Consider the following 24,123-nt stretch of genomic DNA (forward strand, 5'->3'; position numbering starts at 1 on the left):
CTGGACCTTTCCTTAGCTTAGTCATTAACACTTTACAATTCCAGTGTATTAACCTCTGGAAAAGCATTGTAAGTACTAAAGGGTTTTTGAAGGCAGATACCAATATTTTCAATAGTTTCTCCCTAGAATTGTATTCTTATCAGGGTTGCAAAGCCTCTGAAACCGCATTTAGACCATCAGTATCAACCCTTTTTTCGGTCCTCGGCCCTCACCTTTCCCCTCTCCCTCCAGGTGACGTTTCGCACGAGGATCTACCACTGCAACATCAACAGTCAGGGAGTGATCTGCCTGGACATCCTGAAGGACAACTGGAGTCCCGCCCTCACCATCTCCAAGGTCCTGCTGTCCATCTGCTCCCTGCTGACCGACTGCAACCCTGGTGAGAGCCGGAGCACGCGCGCACACACACACACACACACACACACACACACACGTCATCTCGCCCCCCATTTTGCTGTGACAGGGGTGACTGACATTCCGCCGTAAAAAAGTGTGGAATTCTATGAATGTAAAGCAGAGAAAAAAAACACATTACAACATTTTTTTTTTTTTTTTTTTTTTTTTACTGTTTGCATTCATCCCATTACAACGTTGCCTCATAAACTGCAAGCCTGGGCTTTCCCGCTCCCTTCATTGCAGTTGGATCAATATTTAGCCGGGGCCGACTCGGCTAAACGCAAGTCCCGTAAACAGCTGACACCGTTCACGGATGCAACCGGCAGAACGGGAGGATTCAGCCTCGCCTTTTATAAACCGGTTAAACCGGTCGTTTCCCCCGGTCGGACCGGTCCTCCGTTAAACGTCTGCCGGTATAAAGTATTCAACCGAGCACCCAGAGGTGGTAAAAGCGGCTGTTAACATTTTCAAAAACCTGTCCGATGTCAGAGACGACGAGGTTCAGAGAGAGAGAGAGGGAGGGACAGGTGAGGGAAGGGGATGGGAGGGGGAGAGAGGTAGATGGAAAAGAGATAAAGAGATTAAAAAATGGGACTTAAAAGGGCAAAAGAATGACAGGTGATTTCAGATGTGAATAGCGGGGGAATGAGACGGTGAGGGGGGGGTGTAGGGAGGAAAAAAAAAAAAAGGCGATGGCGCTGATTGTGAAGACCTCTGATGATAGCTTGTGTCCTCTCGGCGGGGGATTGGTCTTTGATAAAAACGTAGCAGCAGAGATTCTCTCCCTCTCCCTCTCTCTCTCTCTCTCTCTCTCTCGCTCTCTCTCCGTGGGCGAAAAAAAAAAATGAGAATAGCTTTTCCTCTCCTCCTCTGTCCTCCCGCGCAGCCGGAGTAACATTTTCAGATGTCGGCGAGATGAAACGAGCCGATTCCTTTTTTTTAAAAGTGCGATACAAAAAAAAAAAAAGGGGGGGACTCGATCGACCTCCCCTCTCACCCCCCACCCCCCCCCGTTCACCCGCCCACTTCTATCTCTAGCTCCGGTTTCTCTCTCTTGCCTCATCAAAATCTGTCCGGTTTTTTTCCGCCGCTGTGAAAGTTTTCAAACCCCCCCCCCCCCCAGCCTCGAGTGCCGAACGTGGGCCTACCGGATCTAAAAAAAAAAAAAAAATCTTCTAAAAATATCCCTCCTTCCCTCGCCACCTCCTCCCTCTGAAGGTAGAAGGTGGTCTTCACACAGGAGGAGATCATTGGCGTACAGCTCGTTAAAAAAAAAAGGATGGAATGACAGTTAATTAACACAGGCATCATCACTCCTCCGACCAAGACAGAGGGATTCTTCCTCTGCCGTTTCCGCTACTGCTGTTTAGGGTTAGAGGATACATCGGGCCGATATTCAGAAAATTACATTTATTTAGTCAGTTTCCTCCACCTCTGATGTAATGAAGCGTCTTCCCTTTTTTTTTCTTACTGAACAGCCTCAGGGGGTCAGTCGGTAAAAGCTGCAGTGAAACCTGCCTCGCCCTGCCTTAAGGAGCTGCTAGACCTAGAAGAATTTTATTAGTCTGGCTTTCAATGGAGAGTTTTAGTGTCCCAAGATGGTCTAAATCAGTGATTCTCAACCTTTTTCATATCAAGGACCCCTAAGTTAGTCCACATTAGGGCCACAGACCCCCCATTTGATGAGATTTTGTCTCTCAGACGCAAATATGAGAATATTGTTATTGTTAGATATGATTTTGTCCAGAATTCCATGACTATCTGTATTGTAGGTAGAGAGAGAACAGTGAAACTATGACCAAAATAGCCATTCTTCTACATTCTCTAATTGTGTTCACTTCTTGTAGATGAAATAATTGTGAAGTTCAACAATTTATCAATTTGCTGGGGACCCCCTAGAACCCCCTCAAAGACCACTGGTGGTCCCCGGACCCCACGTTGAGAACCACTGGTCTAAATGCTGTTTCGGAGGCTTTTCCACCCCGACAAGAACACAGTTCCCGGGGAAACACTGAATACATTACATGTTTTTGGCATGAAAATGGTCAAATTTAGCAGTAGTTTCAATCTAAAAGTATGGGTCTCGGTGTAGGGATATACAGTAAGCCAGCCATTATTGCAAAATAATCTGTGGCAGAGAGATTGAAGACCCAGATGTGAACGATCTGATTAGCTTCCGCCAAAAAACGAGTCCAACAGAACTCAAGTTATCCCCGGTTAATTTGATTAGAAATCAATAAAATCGACCAGACTTCTTGGCTGTGGCGTGATAAGATTAGATATGAAACAGCTGTCTGCTATTCAGGAACATCAGACCCCAGAATGCCTTCATTGGCCAATCGGAATTGAGTATTCACCAAAGCTGTGTAATAATGGATGTCATTCAGTAGCTTATAAGTTGCATGCTGCTACTCCCAGGTATAATGAACATGGTGTGGGGATTCATTAAAGCAGCGCACCAGAATATCGACACAAAATATCATCAGATTCAAAAGACCGTGCTCGCCGCTGATTTACGGGCGGCTCCCGCGTTTTTTACCGTGCCGTCGATAAAAGTGTCCGCGGTACAACCCCCCCCCCCCCCACACACACACACACACACACACTTCAAAAAGCCACAGGAATGATAGAGCTCCATTTGTTTGACTTATGGTTGTTCTGCGGTTTTCAGCGGTCGCAATAAAATTCCCATGCATGCTGATGAGCCGAGGTGGGTCGGCCCGGAGTTTTTTTTTTTTTTTTTTTAGGGCTTTGATACATCGGGTGAAGTCACTGGGTATCAAACAGCAGCACAGCCGTTTGTGTAAACACGGTGTATATCTTAATAAGTACTATATAAATTAGGGTTAGACTGATATGGGGTTTTTGAAGGCCGATACAGGGGTTTCCCGCAGGAAATGTGTCAGGCAAGGTGGTAAAGAAATAATGTTAGAGGTTTTTTTTTTTTGGTTTTGGTTTTTTTTCAATTTCTGTTGGATATGCAAAAGACGTCAGCTCCATTTCCAATTTTAATTGCTTGAGACTTGATGCATGAAGACAAGCCTTGAGACTTTACTTGTACTCTGATGACTTGAAAAGGTTTCTAAAGTCTTGACTTGAGATCTTGTGTTTGTGTAAATGACTCAGATTGAAAGTGATGAGATTTGTTCCAGCAGACGACTGAATTTAAATTCTGTTTTCTGAATTTGTATGGAATGATTGAATTTATTGAAGTTGAAACTGATTCTAGAAATCAAACTCATGATGCTCTTACCAAGTTTGTATCCTATTAAAACCATATTGCATTGAAAAGTCCTAGATATTTAGTTTTCTTTAAGATATTAAATTGATACTGGACCGCACTTGATTTGTTCTGACTTGACTGTTCTACATTTAGACTTGAGACTTGACATTAATGACATGGACTTGACTTGGACTTGACTTTGTAATCTACATGTAGACTCGGGACTTGACTTGAGACTTGTGCCTCAAGACTTGAGACTGACTCGGGACTCGAGCAAAGCTGACTCATTTGAGGTATTTTATCTTTAACTCCCTAACTTTTAGACAGGGTATTTTCCAGCTCAAGTTGCAAGAGTTGACTTTACTGACACGATGAGCTGCTACTGACAGCCTGGAGTCTCACTGGGTTCCTTCTTCTTCTCCTTTCACAGCCGACCCGCTGGTTGGAAGCATCGCCACACAGTACCTGACCAACAGAGCCGAACACGACAGGATAGCCAAACAGTGGACCAAGCGCTACGCCACATAGACAACCGCAACTCCTACAGGACCCCCCCCCCCCCACCACCTCTCCCCCTACTCCCCCCCAACACACACACACATACACACACACACCCTCCTCCAAAATCTATGGAAGCACACCCAGACCTTGAACCCCTCCCAAACCCCCCTTTCATCCACCTCCCCTCTCTCTCTCCCTCTCTCTCTCTCTCTCTCTCTCGGAGAAATGAACTGTTATTTGTTCCATGCTGACTTGAAAAGCTTCTTTTTTATACAAAGAGTCTATTGGGATTGTATTTTCCAATACACTGAATGTTGATATGGTCATGAAAAGCTTTAATACTGTTCTCGTCCTCGTCGTCGATGTTGTCGTTCTTATTGTTACTGCATTGTTTATAACATCGTCATCGTTACCTAAAAAAAAAAAAAAAGTGCGCGCGTGCTATTCCCATTTCATGTGATGGTTTCATGGAAAGAAAAAAAAAAAAAAATGCGTTCGTCATACCGAGCGAGTGCATTTTTCTTTGTGTTTTTTTTTTTTTTTTTTTTTTTTTTTTTTTTATTGTTTTACAGCTTATCTTCAATATTAGTGCATGGCATATCAGGATACGTGTTCATGCAGCGGACGTTTAGGTATTATTTCTGTCCCGGGACGTTTTTTTTTGGGGCGTGGAGGAGTGACCGTAAAGAAAATTAAAAGAAAAAAAAAAAAAAAAAAAAGGACGAGACCTGGGCCTGCCGATCACCACGTTTATGACGATAGCGCTAGTTTGCTGTACATTTTGCCTTGTGAGAATACATACTCATCGAATACTCAATTAAACACTGGCTGTAATGTGACGGGGGTTGTCTTAATCTGTTGCCTGGAGCGCGCGCGTGTGTGTGTGTGTGTGTGTGTGTGTGTGTGTGTGTGTGTGTGATAAATGTGCACATGACGTCTCATCTCTGGACCGACGGCTCATCAGATCACCACATCCTGTTGGAAATGAGTAGTCGGTTTACCACGGATAGCAGAATGATTAGAAGGTGAAAGGTCGCTGGCGTCTGAGCTCCTTTGGTCTCGGTGTGTAACTTCATAACTGCATTATATGCACATTGTGAGATAATGATTTGAATCAGAGCATCATATAATACAGTGATTCTCAACCTTTTTCATATCAAGGACCCCTAATTTAGCCCACATTAAAACCACGGACCCCTATTTGATGAGATTTTGCCTCTCAGACTCAAATCTGAGAATATTTTTATTGCTAGATGTGATTTTGTCCGGAATTCCATGATTGTAGGTAGAGAGATAACAGTGAACCTATGATCAAAACAGTCATTCTTCTACATTCTCTAATTGTGTTAACTTCTTGTAAAAGAAATAATGGTGAAGTTTAACGACTCGTCAATTTGCTGGGGACCCCCCTGGAACCCCCTCAAGGACCCCTGGTGGTCCCCGGACCCCACATTGAGAACCACTGATATAATAAACGTGACGAAACGCAAGAAATTAGGGGGTTGAATACTTTATGGGGCAACTGCATAGGTCTTAAAAGGAATATATCCATATAAATGTAAAATGTAAAAAGAATTTGATCAGTTTGGAAATTGCACAAAAAGAGTTGGGGAAAATATTGTTCTGTCCCACAGAAAACGACACATTTTCTGTGGTTTCAGACCTCCATCTCATTTGTCGAAGAAGAATAATCATCTCTAGAGTGACATGGCATAGATAGTAGGGGCGAGATGACTATCTGAGTAAATCATATTTGAAATTGAAACTGTGTCGCAACCCTGCTAATGCCACGATTCTACACTGAATATCATTTTCTGATGTTTGTCTGATGATTATACTGTAAGAAGAGTTTATCTCTGCTTCTAATGGGATTATAATCTGCTGGTAATTCATCGCCATGCACTTGGAAGTGAAGTGTTCTCCATTTCCCCCCCCCCCCCTGTGTTTAAAAGCTCCTCTGTCCACAGTGTAGTCCTCCGCTCTCTGTTGTCCCTGTTGATGCAGCGGAAGAAAAGCTTTAGCGGAGAGAAACACAGTGAACACAGATGGCTTTGAAATCACATTTATTTGGGCAACACTTCACTTCAAGTGCAGTGTGAAGAATAACAAACAGATTATAATCCCATTAGGAGCAGAGATAAACTCCGAAAATTACATTCAATTGAATATCTCAAAGTATTCAACCCCCCTATTCCTGCTCGGTGTGTTTATTATATCCTGCTCTGGATCTAATAATTATCCTGCATTCACATTGTGTTTATAATGCACTTATGATGCCTTATGAGCACCACTTCAACTGAGCTGTTACCCTGACTGTTATGGCTCAAATGCCGTTCCCTTACTCCACAGCTCCCGCCAGTAAGATAAAATACTGTGTCCTACATTCCAAAAACCACAAAATCGACCCCCTGCAAAGCAACACAGACATTATGTCAATGCGTCCCGTCTGGACAGACACTCGGGCCTTAATGTGTTGCAGGTTTTCATGAAAGGATCCTGAATCTTAAAGAACAGCACCTGGACCCTTAAACGCAGGACATGAAAGCCTGAAGCGGGGGGGTTTGCACAACCAGAGCGAAAAGGGAAGATGGAGTTTCAGCTTCTAGCTGTCAGTGGACCAGGGACAGAGCCATATATTAGTTTAGTCTGTGTCTAAATGAGTCTGTGATGTTCAGTGCAGTTAACTTTTTGGTGTCCCCACTTTCCCTCAACCTGCCTTGTCTACTTCTACTTCAGTTAGTGATTTCCTGTGTTTCCTGCATCATCTGTTTGCTATCCAGCTATCCAAAGAATAAAAATACAGCACCAAACAGCAAAATGGACCCAGGAATACAAGGTAGATCACCCAATAGCTGTTTTTTTTAACAGTGTTGAAGTGTTTTAGGGTGGATTTTCCTTTACACAGCTGCTAACCTATCTAAAAGAAGTTCATCAGTCTGGGTTTCAATGGAGAGTTTTAGTGTCCCATGCTGGTCTAAATGCTGTTTCAGAGGCTTTTCCACCCAAGAATACAATTCTGTGGGGAAACACTGACATTTTTTGTTATAAAAATGATGAAATGTCTATCATCACCACATTGCGTGCGCCTTCAAAGCGGAAAGTCCCACTGAACAGAACTGGATTTGCTGATGATCCTCTTCACAGCCTGCTCTGTTTTGCCTTGTTCTGAGCGGGAGAGCGCGCTTTCTGTGTTACAGAACCAGCAAAGTGGAGCAACAGTGGCAGAGTTAATTATGGTTGACAAGCTGCGGGAGGTAAAGGCGGGGGGGGTCCTCCTCCTCCTCCACCTCCTCTTCCTCCTCCTCTGCTGTGGAAGAAGCATGATCGTTGGGAGCAGTCTGACAAAGAAAAGGAGAATGGATGATCACAACATACAGTAACATTTGCAGGGAGAGGTCAGTGATCAATAGGCCTGCCTGTGCAAAAGGCCAGGGTGTGGTGTGTGTGTGTGTGTGTGTGTGTGTGAATAACCAAGGGGCCCGCTCTGCATCATTTTGGCCTTCTTTGGTGGTATTCCTTACAAGACGAATCTGTGGTGTGTGAGAGGCCAGACGCTACGCTACTTGTTTGCAGGCGGGATAGTCATACGGTCGATGTCAAACAGGTAATTATATCCAACAACACATGATCCCAAAATAACATGTGGCTGGTGACTCATAAAGTGGGGGGTTCTTGAATGTTTTCATAGATACGCATTAGACCACAGACCACCATGAGATCAGATTTAGTCCCAGGAAGATATTGTTGATTTTAGTATTGAAATGTACAACTGTCTACACTGTGTAGGGAGATAATAGTGATGACAGTGAAACCTATGATTAATAGTCATTCTCAAATAGGGAACATTTCTAGGGGATTCAATTCCAGTGAAATTAAACTGTTCCTCATTTTTGCTGTCAGTCTGTCTCTAGAGAACCTGTAGGTTACTCTGAAGCACTCTTGACAGTAGATGGTCTATGGAAATTAAAGGAAATTGCCACTTTATGAAATACCAGTGTAGTTTTTTTTTTTAGTGGCAGTCTATCTAAAGGTTTAATGTTGATTAACCTAAAACATTTTAAATGTCAGGCCACTTCATCAAACAGGATAATGGCTTATCATGTCATCTCAAAGTTCTCTTGTAGTGTTGGGTAGTAACTCAGTAATGCCTCACAGTAATGGCATACTTCCCCTAGCAACACGTAGTGTAAGGAATACATTATTTTGTTGTCACCTCCTCTAAATATCAGGCAGAAACTGAATTAGCCAAAAACTAACGTTAGCCCGACCTCTTTTTCCTCATAATTATTAGCTTAGCCCACACTAAACTAGCTTAATGATAAATGGCAGAAGAATGTTCTTTTTCCTGGTAGAAGTATTCTAATTACTTTGCATTTATTGGTCAAAAACATGACAAAAAGTTTGGACTTCACTTTAGCTATTACTCATTCACATTCACCATCAATTTTCGACGGTTTCAAACTGAAAAGTAACATTATGACTGCTCCTAGGGGGGGCAAAGTTATAGGCTAAGTGTGTAAAGTAATACGTAAATAATGAGTTAAGTAAAATAGTAATGTATTAGCGTCACTTTTGAAACGGGTAACGAGTAATGAGTAACGAATTACTTGATTTTGGCATAATGAGCCCCAACAACAGCTTGACTTGTGTGTCCAGTGGACTCCATTTGGCCCTTTTATTGTTTTATTTTTTTTTTTTTACTGAATTTGTTTCGAATCTGTAGAACATTACTGGGCGCAGCAACTGAAATATCAAACACGATAAATCTGAATTAAAATATCAGGACGGAGCCTCTGTCTGTCTGTCTGCTGCTGGACGAACACTTCCGGCGAGAAGAGGCACGCGTCCAGCGGCAGCGTAAAGTCGCCGGAGTTTGCCACGATAAGACCGGAAGCTAGACGATTCAGCCTTCAAAATAAAGGCGTGAAATTTGTCAAGTTTGAAATGGAGAAAATTCGTTAGGGCGTAGGTAGGGTTTGACTGATAAGGGGTTTTGAAGGCCAATGCCTGTATTTTTAGACTGAAGCTGCCGACAGCCGATATTTTGTGCTGATTTCTACAGGCTATCTTTAAATTTCACCATTGTCACTCCAAAAAAACAATAAAAATTCACTAAGACTCAGAGTTCTTTGTAGGGTGGAAAAACATCTCAAACAACATTTAGACCATGGGACAATAAAACACTCCACTGTAACCCAGATAATAATAATAATAATATTAATATTAATAATATTAATAATAATAATAAGCTAATAATAATATTCATGCACACTTCTGATCAAAGTGTTGCATTAGACTCAGGTTAAGGGATTCCCGTAGACAACTAGTGTAGTAGCCTATTCAATCATACAATAAATATTTAATCAATCAAACTGTATCATATCATATCATAGTAGGGCGGCACTGATCGGCTGATGATCGATTTTTTTTAATAAAAGGCCAGTATTGACAAACCAATATATCAGTCCCTACTATGATGTACAGAACATTTTGGGGGGGGGGAAATATTGAATCGTTTTCATTCCGTAGTAATTCCTCCATCTCTCTTTAAACATATTATTTATTTTCGTACACTTTATAACCTTGATGTGTCACTCCAAAACGTTGCAGCCGACGCTCATCAATAAGGTTTTTTATTTTTAAAGTGTTGACCGGACGTGCGGTCTCTCTTCTCTCTGGCTGGCTTGACACTGGTGCGTCCAGGCGACGGAGGCACACACACATACACACACACAAAGAAAGGTATCAGATACTAAATATTTATATTGTATCGCATCATATTGCAACAGTTAATGTCATTTGTGTGTTTTGGGGGATGTTCGGACTATAAATGTGTCTCTGTTGCCGTCGGTGGGGGGGAATTTAGGAGTCGGTCCATCCTGTGACTGGCTGCACTGAGATCAGCTGCATGTCGACGGATATCTAAAAATGCGAGGAAGAAAATTGAAGTGAATGGCATGTTGTGTTCGTTCTGCATCTTGTAGTTTGGGCTCGGCACGCGCGACATTCCTTGACAGTGCGGAATAGCACCTTGCCGACTTCTGTAAGCGAAAGTTTCATTTGCCTGGAAATTGTTGAGGTGAAGTGTTGGGGATCCCTGTCGACTGCGACATCGCCCCGTCGATGTATTCCTGCTTTTACATTTCGACCTATTCGAGTCAATCAGGGGGAAACATCTCGTCTTTGGCCGTGCATTGCTTTACAGTAGGCATAACTAGGCCTTTAGCCCAACTATTTCACCAAATGTTCTCCTTTGTCGCAGCCCGACAAGGCTAAAAATAACGCCCGAGTGCAAACATTAGCTGGGGTCAGTAAGCAGTGTTATGAAAGAGGAAAATGCTCCGGCGATTAGCACGATAAGTTATTCAATAATATTCACACAGCGGCCAGTTAAACCGATAGAGCCAGTTGTCCGGGTCAGCGTCTGGTCCAGGCCTGGCAGTTAAAACAACGGCGGTGTTTATGGACTCCGACTGCGCCGTGGGATTCATACTTGCAGCCGAGCCCCGACACGCTCCGTGAAATGCCAAACTCCATTAAAAAATCTGGCAAGTTAATGTTGCATTGCTTATCGGCAAAGGCACACACTGGCTAGACTATGACTCAACACATTTGTTGAATCGATAGGGTCTTCTAGTAGATGCGGCATATAAATGATCCGCAAAGCAGCACTTAATTTCAGTAAAATCTCAACTTTTAGAATTGGTTCACACCGCTCGCTACCGCCCACCACGGTGTATGTTGGTGGGAGAAGATTGTGGGAATAACAGGCGAACCAGCTCTAAAAGTTGAAATTTCATTGAAATACGTGCTGCGTGGTGTATGGGATGTATGCCGAATTGAAGAGTGCAACCTAACGATTTATTAAAGGTCTTAAGTCTTGTTGTACCAACTATAGTCGTTTGTGGATAAGCAAGGCAGCAGTAAACTACCAGATTTTGAACGGACTTTAACGTGACGTTCTCTCCATACAACGAAGGGGACGTATCGGGGCTGAGTTGCAGCGTTTCTCTGAAGGGGGCTTTGACTTAGGTGCGTTTTTAAAATGTGAAGTTCCTAACCCTTCTTCCCTCTAGGCTCGGTATGTCGGATGAGGATTCCCGTGCCAGCACCAGCTCTTCTTCCTCTTCATCCTCAATTCATCATCATCATCAGCAGCACGAGATAAACACCCCCAAGAAGCGAGAAAGCAAAGCCAGCATGAGCAAGACCTCCAAACTCCTCTCTACCAGCGCAAAAAGGTCAGTTCCCAACGTTCTGGCAGGCCCATGTGTAGGTAACATTTGAGAGATTAATGAAGAAGTGTTTTAAGTGTCTGCATAAAGGATGTAGTGGAGGGTAAACCCACCCTTTTAACTGCAGAATAAACATTAGCCGACTTCTCAGACTAACATAAATCTCTATGACCTAAATTCATAGTGTACTCCATAGTAAGTAGCATCAGATTGGTGCTGGTTATATGGAGATAGGGTCTTTTAAGGGGAAATAATGCATCCTTTTCTGAAAATCTACTTGTTTTTTTTGTTGATATTAGTGGTTGGTTGCCTTATGATGATGACCAACTGGAGGTTATAGTTTACCCATCTTTTTATTTCCCACATCACTTGGTATAATGAGTGGTTAAAAGGGGATTGCCACTACATTTTGGCTTGGGAATATGTTCATCCCATGCCTGATGTTAGTTCAGCCTCTTTCTAATCCTGGCAAGTCAATCTGATGTCCAGGTACATAGAGAATGAATTGGAGAAGATGGAAAAAGTAATTCTGAAAGCCCCTTTTTAAGGTTTTAGCCTTTTTTTTAATCTTGGAGGTTTCAGTTCGACACAAGAAGGATTTTGACTTAGGAATTTGTCCTTTACATCCGGCCTCATCTGTGTCGTTTCTGTGCCATGAGGTTAGAATTATGATATTTGATAGGAGCTTAGATCTTTACATGTGGCTTTTATTTGCTTTTGCAGAATTCAGAAGGAATTGGCTGACATTACATTGGACCCGCCGCCAAACTGCAGGTGAGTGAATGGCAGTGCCTCGTCCTTTAATGGAGAGTTTTTTTCAATGTGTCATGAGAAGCCTCCAGGTCATTGAGGAGTGTTTTGTTTGCAGGTTCAGTCGTTTTGCTGTACGAAAGCATTTTTCCAACAATTGTGAGAAATAATGCACCTAGTCCTTTAGTCACGTCCAGGCAAGGGTCTTGAATATCTATGATTAAGTTGATATGCCATCTCTGCCTGTGTATATAGAAATAGAAATGGAGTGCGTGGATGCTTTGCATGTCTAGCTAATAAAAGGACAAATAAACAACAAGGTAATAAGATGCTGGGAAGCAGAACTGCATATGGTTGTAGCTGTATGGAGTGAATGTTTCAGGCTGTAGACTTTTTCTCAGTACATGATGGATGGAGTACAGGGTTTACAGTTAATCACTTATTTAAAGAAAACCCTAATTAGGCTTATATCTTGGTTAAACTTCCCTCTCTCAGATTTAAATGGAATTTTAACACATTTAAAGGACTACATTGACTTTCTGGGTGTTTGTCCCATTGGTCTCCTTACCCAATATCTGGCCTGAGGATTGGCACCAAAATCATCTCTCCAGTAAATAGCTCTGTCCGGTGCGCATGCTAACAGTATGTGAAAGGTCCCATATTCTACAGTGTTTTATGTCTTGAGGTCCATTCAAAGCTGTGTGTGTGGTGCCATGTACCAAAAAACACTCTCAATCCATTTTACACGTTAATTTTCCAGCATCTCTCTGAGCCTTACCAAGAACAGGCTGTTTCTGTCACTGTGTCTTTAAGGCTCATTAATATTAACGGCCCCTCTGTTCTGATTGGCTAAGTGTGAAACGTGAGACACCACAGACACGGCAGAACAGGCAGCTACAGGTAGGGAAAACACTCCGGTAAATAGACAGTGACCGCTTTGAAAAACCGCTTTGAAAAAAACACTTTGTTAGTCTATTATTTCTTACAAAAATGATAATGAGCGAACCTTTGTGACACCACAAAGTTACGGAAGTCCAAACGGCTCATTTAGAGGCTCGCTTTTCTAATATGGATTGTGTGGATTTAGTTGGCGACCGTGCGTTTTGATACTTTCACCATGTTTAGATAGACCATCCAACTCCTTTATAATCAAAGAGGCAAGGGGAATCCTGTTTTCCACCATATGGGACCTTTAAGTAATCGTAGGCGATTAGCATTATCCAAAGTATGAAGATAAACCTTTTAGTAAACTAAAGTTGGTATTGGTTTTCATTCTATTGCCTGTAGATTAATAACTTCTGAAAACAAAATCTCAAACTTCATCATTAGTGAAGTTCTTTACAAATTAACAGCGCAAAAAATGTTAGCTCTCTGGCTAACTTAGCTCACGTCCTGTGTAAACAAAACAAGCTAGGCTATGTCTCGCGGGAAGAGAGATCTCCTGCCATTGAAAGTACATTATTTTAGTCTAATTTTTATGTCTACTTTATCAATCCCATAAAGAAGCCTGGCAGGTTTAGACACGTGTGAGCTGCTTCTCATTTTCTCACTTTTAGAATAACGTTAGTCACATTTACATATAATTACTTACTGTATGCTAAAGCGTTAGCATCTACTGGAGACACAGAGATGACTCACTCGTTACATATGGGCCAAACCCCCATAAAGTCAGTGTGGTCCTTTTTAAGTGTATATTTTGTGGTATTCATATTCCTGTCACAGTGTTTGTTACACACACTTGCCACACTAAAAACGATACAGGAGAGGAGAGCGAGTCGTTCTGAGGAAGGGAGTAAAAAAAAAAAGGCTGAGGGAGACTCGGCGTCCCGCTCTAATCATTTTCCAACAGTCCATATCTTAAAGTAACAACAGGCTCGTCGGTGATTGTTGGCAGTAAACAGCGGCCGGTGCAGCGTGTGTCTCTTGACGAGGGCGTGGGGAGGGAGTGGGAACAGCGGGTCATGATGTTGTCTAGACCTTGAAGGCGAGCTGATTGCACGGCGGAGAGCCCTAAACCACAAGACACGCAGCCAAGTCCCAAAACAAGCATTTAGACGCTGAACCCCCGGCCGCAGGAGAGCTTAAGGCTTTGCCAGCAGCCGTTTCATTCAACACTCCTCGGTGTGTGTGTGTGTGTGTGTGTGTGTGAGTGAGTCACAAATCTCAACTTTTGGACTTGGTTGTCGCTTGTTAAAGGAAATTGTGCTCAGTTGCCGTCCCACAGTGTCATTGGTAAACTTCTCACATTAAGGCAGGCTAGAAGCTCTGAAGCCTCGGTGAGAAAAAGATTTGTAAACGTAGCTTTTTTTTCCCGACATTTTGCTTGGAAAGTAAAAGTGAAAATGTGGATTTTTGGCTGGATTGGTCACTTTTGAGATAGATTTCCTTCTGTGACTACTGTCATTTCATGAAATGCACAAAGACTTGGTTGGAATTGGCTATAAAAAAAAAAACCCTGAACAGTATTTTATGATGGAAAGAAAGGAACAAATCCAAGTCTGCTACCTGTAACTCTAGCTAAGCACGATGGACCTGTCTGCTCTCTTCTCCTCCGGTGTTCACACCACAGGGTCCATACACTTTTTTCACCAATGATTTTCAATGACTTTTCCCATGACTTCTCCACAACCTTTAACTTAATTCCCATGACCAAAAGAAATGACTTCTCTGCGGTACCGCTGACAATTTTGTACTCTAACACTGTAAGGTCTGCATTTCAAACATATGGTGTCTCAAAAGGTAAATCAAAAATGCCATCACATTTTCTATCAGAGAGAGAGGGCATGAGAAAAAGAGAGAATGAAAGACAGAGAGAGACAGAGAAATAGTGCATTGGGGTAGGAATGCCAGTGTTGACTACTGATTCCCCAGCTCACAGGACACTTTCTCTCACTACAGACAAATCTAACCGCAATCTGGCTGTCCGGGAACTTGAACGAGTGCAAATTCATCATTTTTAATGCCCATAGTATCTCAGCTTTGATTACTTTTATTTTTGGTTGAAACTATACACTTGTCTTTGCCTGTCAACTGGTTCCACTCCATTTCCATCTTCAGTCTGACATTGCCTCCACTCTAACCGATTTCCGCGGGGGAGGGGGATTCGATTTTCCCTAACCAATCACTAGAGACCGACGTATCCGCCTGAAGCTAACGTCATTTTAAGTCGACACTGATGCGTAGCCATGACAACAGCAGAGACGGTTCAGAAAGTATAGAGCATCTTTGACAACACAGAGCCAAGTAGAAACAAAAGTATTTCGGATTTCAAAGTAATTGGTACTTTTAATGGATTTAGAACAGCCTCGATAGCAGGGTCTATCTTGTCTATACCGGTCTCCATTGTTGTTATTACTCCTCCTTGGTTCCGGTGCACAGCTTGACAACAGCGTTAGTCCTGCCCGTGGCTCTGATTGTCTAATTGTTAGTCCCCCCCCCCCCCCCCCCCCCCCCCCCGCTGTTTCATGTCACGATGCCAGACCAGAATCGGTCAACTCTGGTGGAGTGGGCGGATTCAAAGGTCTGGACCCAGGCAAAACCCTGACACCAGTTAAGAACACATGAAGAAATAGCTGTCCGTCCAGATCTCTGTTTTTTTCCACAGTCTGTGACGAACACGCCCCGAACCTATCTGTGTGTATCTCACAGCCAGCGTGCGAGACTGTCTCTTATCTTTCCCCCCCGTGTCACTTGGTGGAAAACACCCAAGGCCACATGGAGAAAAAGGGATTTTTTTTTAGGGTATTTAGGGTTTTGCGTTTCACTGAGCACAAACCCGTCTCATTCGGATATGAATGGAGCCAGGCCGGCTATGCCTCCTAGATGTTGTTTAACGGATTACGAGTCCGCGAGTCTGTCGGTCGGTCGGTCGCCGTCGTCTCGGTTCCCTGGAGGTTGCTTTCGGGCCTCCTCCATCCCAAAATGGACACTGACTGATGAACATAGGATTTTTTTTTTAGTTTTCATTATCATCAGTGCCTCTCTCAAAGCAGGCTCTCTTGTCTTACGAGAGCTATACGGGAGAGTCTTTCATCTGTCATTTATCAAAATCTAATTACGCTCCACTCGGGGATCGCCATGCAAGCGCTCCTTTTTAGTTCACTACAGCCTCGTTGCCGCCTAAGTGTGAACCGCAGGCAATCACAAGACGTCTTTCCACTCGTCCTGTGTTGCTTTCATTCACCTTTCTTTCATTCTTTTTCCCCTCGGCCAGCTCTCTTTCATGACGCTAACACTTATTTTTCTCTGTCTCTCTCTATCTCTCTCTCTCTCTCGCTCTGTCATGTGTCCTGTTGCTCGCTCGCTCGCCGTCTCTCCTCCCGAGATGTTGCCTTCGGGTGTCCGGCGTCGGGCCCGGATTCCTGACATTCCCAGGGTCGGGGCCTCACGACAGCAAATGAAAGCTGAGAGGCCATGTACAGTAGGGTGATTAGTTTTAAGTAGGGTTCGGACCGATGTGGGTTTTTAAAGGCAGATGTTACTGGATTGAAGCAGACGATGGCCAATATTTTGTCAGATTATTAAATATATTACATTTTTACCATTTTCACACCCCAAAAAAATCCCTCAAAATCTCAGTGTTTCGCCCAGAATTGTATTCTTCAGGGTGGAAAAGCTGCTGAAACGGCATTTAGACCATCATGGGACACTAAAACTCTCCACTGAAACCTCCTGATCACACAGCCACATGATTGGCCACGGCTTAATGAGTGTTTTTAAGTGTGTGTGTGTGTGTGTGTTGAGGTAGAGCCTGCCGGGGCCTGCTGTGAAGCATCTGAGCTGCATGTGACGCCGGTGTTGTGCCTCGAGTTGGATGTTTCGCGGCGTTGCTTACCGTGTGGGTGTCGGAGACTGCTGAGGTTTTTTTTTTTTTTCTGAACAGCCTTTTTCATAGCTATAAAAAGCCTCGCTCCCTGGAGAGGAAGTGGCTGGCCTGTGCACCGTCGTCACGTCGGAAAAGCCCCGAAAGCAGCGCCCGCTACCTCTGAGCTGCTGCATAGATGTAGGGTTTAAGAAGTTTGAAGAAGTTTTTTTTTTTTTGGGGGGGGGGGTTGGGTTTGGCTGATAATCGATTAATCGGTTTGAGTCAAAATTCTCTGATTCCAGCTTCTTAAATGTGAATATTTTCTGGTTTCTTTCCTCCTCTATGACAGTAAACTGAATATCTTTGGGTTGTGGACAAAACAAGACATTTGAGGACGTCATCTTGGGCTTTGGGAAACACCGATCCACATTTTTCCACCATTTTCTGACATTTTATAGACCAAACAACTAATCGATTAATCGAGAAAATAACATATTAATCGACAATGAAAATAATTGGTAGTTGCAGTCCTAGGAAATGGATGTTTCACCTCCACAGTTCCCGCTGAATTCCCTGTAAAGTCGTGAGAAATTTGGCAAAGGACGACGTCAAACGAAGTTACTGATCTGGGATCTTTTGCCCCCCCCCTCCCCTCCCCCCAGAAGTCGAATACAAACGATAACATTTGATATTCATCCAGCGCCCTCCTCATAAAGCACCGAGAGGAAATTTACAGGCTGATTGCCATTGTATTAAATTGCCGGGGTGGGACGGGCCACGGAGTCTCCCGGCCGCTCGAGTGGAGTGGAGTCATTATGTTGTCTCGGTCAGACAGCTTATTACACTGTGTTTCTGCCTGTCGTCGCTGTGACCGGCGCGGGCAGATAATGAAGCCCGGTATGGGACGACGGCAGCGCGTGTATTAAGATCTCGCACACCGGGATTCAGTGTTTAAGTGTAAAAAAACGTAAACGTATTAATTCACGATAAAACGCCGTAACAAGAAGGAAAAGAATAGCAGAGAAGAGAAGAAGAGCAGGTGCATTTCGGTCTCATCAGCCTTTTTTTACCCTTAAAGGTGCAATAAGTAAGAATCAATACCAATGACGCAACCGTTACTTGTCCAGCTGCTGAGATTTCTGGCTTTCAAAACTCACTTTCTGGCCCCTCTTCTTGTTCTGGACCAAAAAAAAATCAACAATCTCTCGCCAAAATCAAGAAAAATACACTGATTTTAAATGATGAAGGTCCATAAAAAAATGAAGAAAATATTCACAGAAAGAGCAGAAGCAGTTCTATCGCACGGGATTGTCATTGGCTTTTTACCCGTAAATACTGGCGTGCGAGTCTCACCTTATCTTCGTAGTTCGTGTGCTTCTTTTTGTATGATTTTTGCATATCAAAGCTACAATACTCAACTTCTTGCCTGGAGGCAGGAAGTGCCTTGTTAGTCCCGCCCCCCCCTCCCCCCTTAAGTTGGTCAAGTTCACGCCTCAGTGCCTGCCAGTCATCTCGATGAGCTGTGTGATGAACTCTGTGGGATAATCTATCTCCATATTCAGGTCCAAAATCGCCAAACTTCTCCTTTTTAAGATCTGCATGTTAAAACAGGTTGTGGCTGCTGGTGATGGGATTGTGTGAGCGGGGGTGGGGGGGGATGTGTGTGTGTGTGTGTGTGTGTGTGTGTGTGTGTGTGTGTGTGTGTGGTGGGGGTGATGCGATGTGATGGGAGTGTGGATGTTTGAAAGGTTAACGGCTTTAAAAAAAAAAAAACACGAAACCGCCGAAATGTCAGCACTCCTCCTCCTCCGTCCGGTTGCAGAAGAAGCCCCCCCCCCACCCCTGATATTGAAGTGAATGACAACAGTGATTGCATGGCATATTACCGCTACACAGAAAGTACTGGGTGGCCTTTGTCTGCCGGGGTGGGGGGGGGCAGGGGCGGGGGGAGGAGGAAACACAGGCTGCTCTCTATGGCTCGGTCACGAATCTGAGACGCCTCTTGTTGTCAGGCAAATAGAAACCTCAGGGCCCGCGGTTCATTCAGCGGGAAATGATACAATATCTATTCCTGGTGTGGCGTCGGGCCCCCGGCTTGAGGTCTTGCGGTGCGACCGCTAACCTGCATATTAGCAGGCCCATCGCAAGGGCCCGGGCTCCCTGCAGGAATGCTGGTAACACGGTGCAAATGAACAGCGTTCCTGTAGGGGACATGTGGTATTTTTCTATACTGGGGGAAGAAGGGGGGGGGTCTGCTCGGCTATTTTTGGATCTGGATGGCTTCGTGTGCCTGTTACCTTTTGTGGCTCTCTCAAGTTTTTGGGAGATTTTTGGCGTCTCTGTTCTCATCACAACGGGACAATCTTCCCCCAAACCTCAGCGTATATTCCCTTTGAGTAGAAGCGACAGGGGGCGGGGGGGCCAGGTCGGTGCGGCAGTCAGCAGTCTGAAGCCTGGAGAGTACGGGAGGGTTTGATTCCCGACTGTGGAATTTCCTGTGCTTTCGGCCCTCTTTGTGTCAGTGTCTCCCTCTGCTTTCCCCCTGTCTAGACGGACAGAGAGGAGAGCGGAGCACCTGCTTTGGAAAGTGAGATTATTGCCCGACATTTTTCTTCTCATGTAGTTACTTAGCGCAGAAGTGTGCATAGTAAATAGTTAAGTGCCTAACATCAGATTCATGGAATGGATTATTCTTGGAATTGCTGCCACTGAATTATTGATTTTGTGGTTATCATCGTTTAGGAGTGTATTTATTCTAAACATTAGAAATGGGTAAAACGCTTATTATCACTGCTTCCAAGAATGAAGTCTATGTAGTCAGCTTTTATTGCACACCGATTCCTTTGCTTGTGCTATCTTCCAGTACAAGCATATCTTTTGTTTTTATCCAACAAAGCATACTTTAGCAGCCCAGCTCGTAGTTTAAAAAAGCAAATGAAATGGCAAATTGAAAAGTGTATTATGGAGCTTATCATCAAGCAGTCAATTATCTGGATACATCTCTGACATTCCAAAAAAAAAGATTTACATCAGACTACTGCTGTCTTACTGTGTTGCTATTCTTAAATCAAGACTCTTCTGAAGCTAGTAAGCCCTGCTACTTCTCCTCTTTATCTCCACAAGCAAATTAACTGTGTTGATCTTTTTCTTTTTCTCACTTCCCACTCTGTTGGCATGATGACTCACATGGGCGATTACACTTACTGTTTAATGAATTACCAGTGACAGTGACATGGAATAGAGGTTGGGAATGGTAACTGACTGTAAGAGATTATAATGATGGCAATTACCATAGCCATTGACCATATCCATTTACATTTTGATCATTTAGCTAATGCTGTTATCCTGTGTGATCTACTGTGAGCACAACAGTAGAAGAAGCCTCAGCTTCTAGTCAAAGGTCAGGGCATTAGTTCCCTTATTATATACTGTACATGTGACAATACAGTTATTATTTAAAAGAGAAAACCATGGACCATGGTCTGGAGGTATGGGGGTGTAGGACTGGACTATAGTCTGGAGGTATGGAGGTGTAGGACTGGACTATAGTCTGGAGGTATGGAGGTGTAGGACTGGACTATAGTCTGGATGTAGGGGGGTGTAGGACTGGACCGTGGTCTAGATGTATGGAGGTGTAGGACTGGACTATAGTCTGGAGGTATGGGGGTGTAGGACTGGACTATGGTCTGGAGATAGAGGGGTGTAGGACTGGACTATAGTCTGGAGGTAGGGGGGTATAGGACTGGACCATGGTCTAGATGTAGGGGGGTGTAGGACTGGACCATGGTCTGGAGGTAGCGGGGTATAGGACTGGACCATGGTCTGGAGGTATGGGGGTATAGGACTGGACTATAGTCTGGAGGTATGGAGGTGTAGGACTGGACTATAGTCTGGATGTAGGGGGGTGTAGGACTGGACCATGTTCTGGAGGTAGCGGGGTGTAGGACTGGACCATGTTCTGGAGGTAGCGGGGTGTAGGACTGGACCATGGTCTGGAGGTAGGGGGGTACAGCTCCCTTGGCTGCCTTGTACACCAGCACCAGGTTGTAAATTTGGTACGAGCATCTAGCAGCCAATGGACAGAGTACAGGAGGAGGGTGACAGGAAGGATTCGGACCTAGAATTATGTTGGAGACGGCTGAAATGTAGGTGTGTGGTATTTCGGGAGGCGGACTGTAGGAGGGACAGAAGATGATTAAAGCTTGAACAAGGAGCGGGGTTAGAGGTAAGGGTTAGTCTGGCCAGGCTTGGAGGGAGGCGCATTAATCCAGACGGACGATGATTAAAGCTCGAACACGGAGCTGAGCAGAGGTCCTAGTGAGGAAGCGTCTGGTTCAACAGATCGGATTGGGTTTTTGCTGCAGTGCTGGTCTGAAAATAAATAATTCATCTGGGCTGTGGGGATCCTTGGCGGTCTGGACAGGAGTCACCCAGGTCTTGTTAATGGTGATGGGGAAGTCTTGTAGGAGGGAGAAAAAGCTGCTTAGTCTTTGTACGACTTTCCTTGATGCTTTCTAGTTATTATTATTTATAGCGATAGCCTCACAGTCCAGAAACTAGTATAATTGAAATTTTGTGGTACAGTTGGGAGGCTTTAGAGCTGGGAAAGAGACTCGCTGATTTTATTGCCTCAAAAAAAAATGATCAGAAAGCTCTTAATCCTGAGTGAACTCTTCTTCTGTGCCGACAGTGCCGGTCCTAAAGGAGACAACATCTATGAGTGGAGGTCGACCATCCTGGGCCCTCCAGGCTCTGTGTACGAGGGGGGAGTGTTCTTCCTGGACATCGCCTTCACACCAGACTACCCCTTCAAACCACCCAAGGTGATGCTCCAATTAAAAAAATGTTTATTAGCATCCTATGAAACCTGTTTGAATCAGTGATTTAGCATTAGGTTTAAAGTTAAACGATTCAGCACTGGCCTCTTCACCAGTCCTTTTGTTGTTCTGGAGAAGTTTTCATATTTTCCACTAGAGGGCGGTCCTGCACTATGGAAAGCACTTAAATGAATGCAGCTCATTCTAGTTCAATCATCTAATGTCCAGGATCACTTTGCCCTGATATGGCATATGTCCAACCCATCAAGCGGCATTTTATTTGAATGCATTGGAGCTATGGATTACTGACTCATCTTCTTTCTTTTGTGTGTGTGTGTGTGTGTGTGTGTGTGTCCAGGTGACGTTTCGCACGAGGATCTACCACTGCAACATCAACAGTCAGGGAGTGATCTGCCTGGACATCCTGAAGGACAACTGGAGTCCCGCCCTCACCATCTCCAAGGTCCTGCTGTCCATCTGCTCCCTGCTGACCGACTGCAACCCTGGTGAGAGCTGGATCACACACACACACACACACACACACACACACAATCCTGCTAAGACCTGCATTATTTTCCTGCAGTGGTTTTTCAGTTGAAGCATTTACAAATGTTTTCATACTGAACACTTGAAATTACGGTTTGACCTGGGTGGATTTTTTAATACCAATATTTTTCTGTATTCAGGGTTCAGTATAGTTTCTACCAGTTGAGAAATATCTCTAAAATTGGTCATTTCTATTCTTTTCTTGTGGAGAAACACATTCATGCCTTTATTTAATCTCGTATAAACTGCTGAAGCTCTTTCTTGTCTGCTTTGAACACGAATTTAAGAGGAGAGATCATAAAACTCCCACTTTAGCCGCCTTACACCGGCTTCCAGTTGGATTTACAGTGGATTTTAAGCTTCAATTCATTACTCTTAAATCTACAAACGGCCTGACCGCAGCTAATATTACTGAGCTTTAAACTGCCTGTGTACTGAAGACTAGTGTAGTCTTATATCTACAGATTAAGTTCCAAAATCCAGATTAAAGACTAAAGATGACGCAGCATTTGCAATCAACCTGCCTGAGGAAAAGCAAGCGCTCTACTCTTTTAAGGAGGCTAAAAAAAAAAGAGAATGAATTTTGGGGTGAGAATTTTGAAGTGGTTCCAATCTTCAGGTAGTTGAGGATGTATTGCACAATACCGGCTGCAAATGTACAAAATACCTGTTATGAACTTGAAAAAATACCACCCCTCCCCAAAAACACTAAAACTAGAACTGAAACTCGGTAAAACCAAAACCAAACATTTGTTAAAAAAAAGAAACTAAAACGACAAAAGCCACACAGAAAACTCAAACTAAATTGAACTAAACTGAAATTTATATAAAAATTGACTACATAAGAATCTAAAACTATAATAAGCCTGGAACAGATTTACAACTGGAAGTAACCAACATACAGAAATGTGTTCAGAAATATGCATCAACTTGTGTAGAAAATGGACTGATGGAATGGAAAACCGCAGTCCAGGATAGTTCATATGGACATGTACCTTCTGATTCAAATGTATCAAGTCTTGTGCTTTTCTCACTTTCCCGTCATCACTGTGAAATAATGTTTTGCCCCCCCCCGTTACAGCCGACCCCCTGGTTGGAAGCATCGCCACACAATACACAACAAACAGAGCCGAACACGACAGGATAGCCAAACAGTGGACCAAGCGCTACGCCACATAATCCACCACGGGAGCCGCTGGTTGGACGACTCGGGGATGCGTGGGGGGCGTCGATTCGGGGGGTTTGGGTCCCAGCGGAGGAGGGTCCCGGGGCGGGTAGAGGACGAGCGGATTTTTACCTTGGAATTGAAGTCTTAACTCCTGAAATTTTGTTGTTTATTGTATTCTTTTTTTTTTTTTTTTTTTTTTTTTAAGTTATCTTGGGCCCAACTATAATCAAATTTGGCAATAACGCATTTTGGTGTTTTTTCCCCCTGTTTTTTCTTTGGATTTTAGCTTGTGCTTGGAAGATGGAAATTAATGCCACACTTTAAACTGCTAGATGAAAACGGTGTCACAGCATGATTCCCAGTCAAGTATGTCCGTGTAAATTTTCACATGTATTAAAAGTTCCAGTCGGTGTACGCTTCCCCCCCCACCCTCTCCAAAATCCTGGTATTTGAAAAGGTGTTTTACACATGTAGACCTGTCTAGATATGGATGGATATTGGTTGTGGTTTATTTGTGTTATGTACTGATGAAAAACTGTTTTCTGTTTTTCCCCTAAGAATTAAACATGACCAACTGAAGCATCCTAATTTGACTGATCATTTCTAATGCATTTGTATTGGTTCCATTTTTTTGGATAATGTTCATTATTATGGCTTATTATGGAAAGACACAGATATCCAAA

General features: G+C 43.6%; 2 protein-coding genes across 4 annotated transcripts in view; both read left to right on the top strand.

The window, feature by feature from the left end:
- LOC139639055 (ubiquitin-conjugating enzyme E2 E2-like) overlaps window positions 1-4,921 on the top strand; it is a 41,667-nt gene extending 36,746 nt beyond the window's left edge. The window contains exons 5-6 of the mRNA XM_071513114.1: window positions 232-379; window positions 4,050-4,921. Of these exons, the coding sequence (XP_071369215.1) occupies window positions 232-379; window positions 4,050-4,147 (246 nt within the window). The 3' untranslated portion in view covers window positions 4,148-4,921. The remainder of the gene's footprint in view (window positions 1-231; window positions 380-4,049) is intronic.
- Window positions 360-24,014, top strand: ube2e1 (ubiquitin-conjugating enzyme E2E 1). 3 transcript variants are annotated; one of them, XM_071513118.1, is made up of 6 exons: window positions 360-379; window positions 11,197-11,361; window positions 12,079-12,129; window positions 21,600-21,732; window positions 22,085-22,232; window positions 23,354-24,014. In XM_071513118.1, the coding sequence occupies exons 2-6, from the start codon at window positions 11,204-11,206 to the stop codon at window positions 23,449-23,451; spliced, it is 588 nt and encodes a 195-aa protein (XP_071369219.1). In that variant the 5' UTR covers window positions 360-379; window positions 11,197-11,203; the 3' UTR covers window positions 23,452-24,014. The 3 variants fall into 3 exon arrangements, with proteins under 3 accessions (XP_071369219.1, XP_071369216.1, XP_071369218.1); XM_071513115.1 differs by lacking the exon at window positions 360-379 and adding an exon at window positions 9,809-9,862; XM_071513117.1 differs by lacking the exon at window positions 360-379 and adding an exon at window positions 10,047-10,163.
- Window positions 24,015-24,123: the final 109 nt, after the last annotated feature.

Source organism: Centroberyx affinis, unplaced genomic scaffold, assembly GCF_046629955.1.
Source record: "Centroberyx affinis isolate AG114_WGS23_722 - 3 ecotype Tasmania unplaced genomic scaffold, CSIRO-AGI_Caff_v1 ptg006781l_1, whole genome shotgun sequence".
Lineage (NCBI taxonomy): Eukaryota > Metazoa > Chordata > Actinopteri > Beryciformes > Berycidae > Centroberyx > Centroberyx affinis.

Coding starts and splice junctions, on each gene's coding strand:
- ube2e1 (XM_071513118.1), top strand. CDS start 11,204: ATGTCGGATGAGGATTCCCGTGCCAGCACCAGCTCTTCTTCCTCTTCA. Junction 11,362..12,078: donor CTCTCTACCAGCGCAAAAAG/GTCAGTTCCCAA, acceptor TTGCTTTTGCAG/AATTCAGAAGGAATTGGCTG. Junction 22,233..23,353: donor GCTGACCGACTGCAACCCTG/GTGAGAGCTGGA, acceptor CCCCCGTTACAG/CCGACCCCCTGGTTGGAAGC.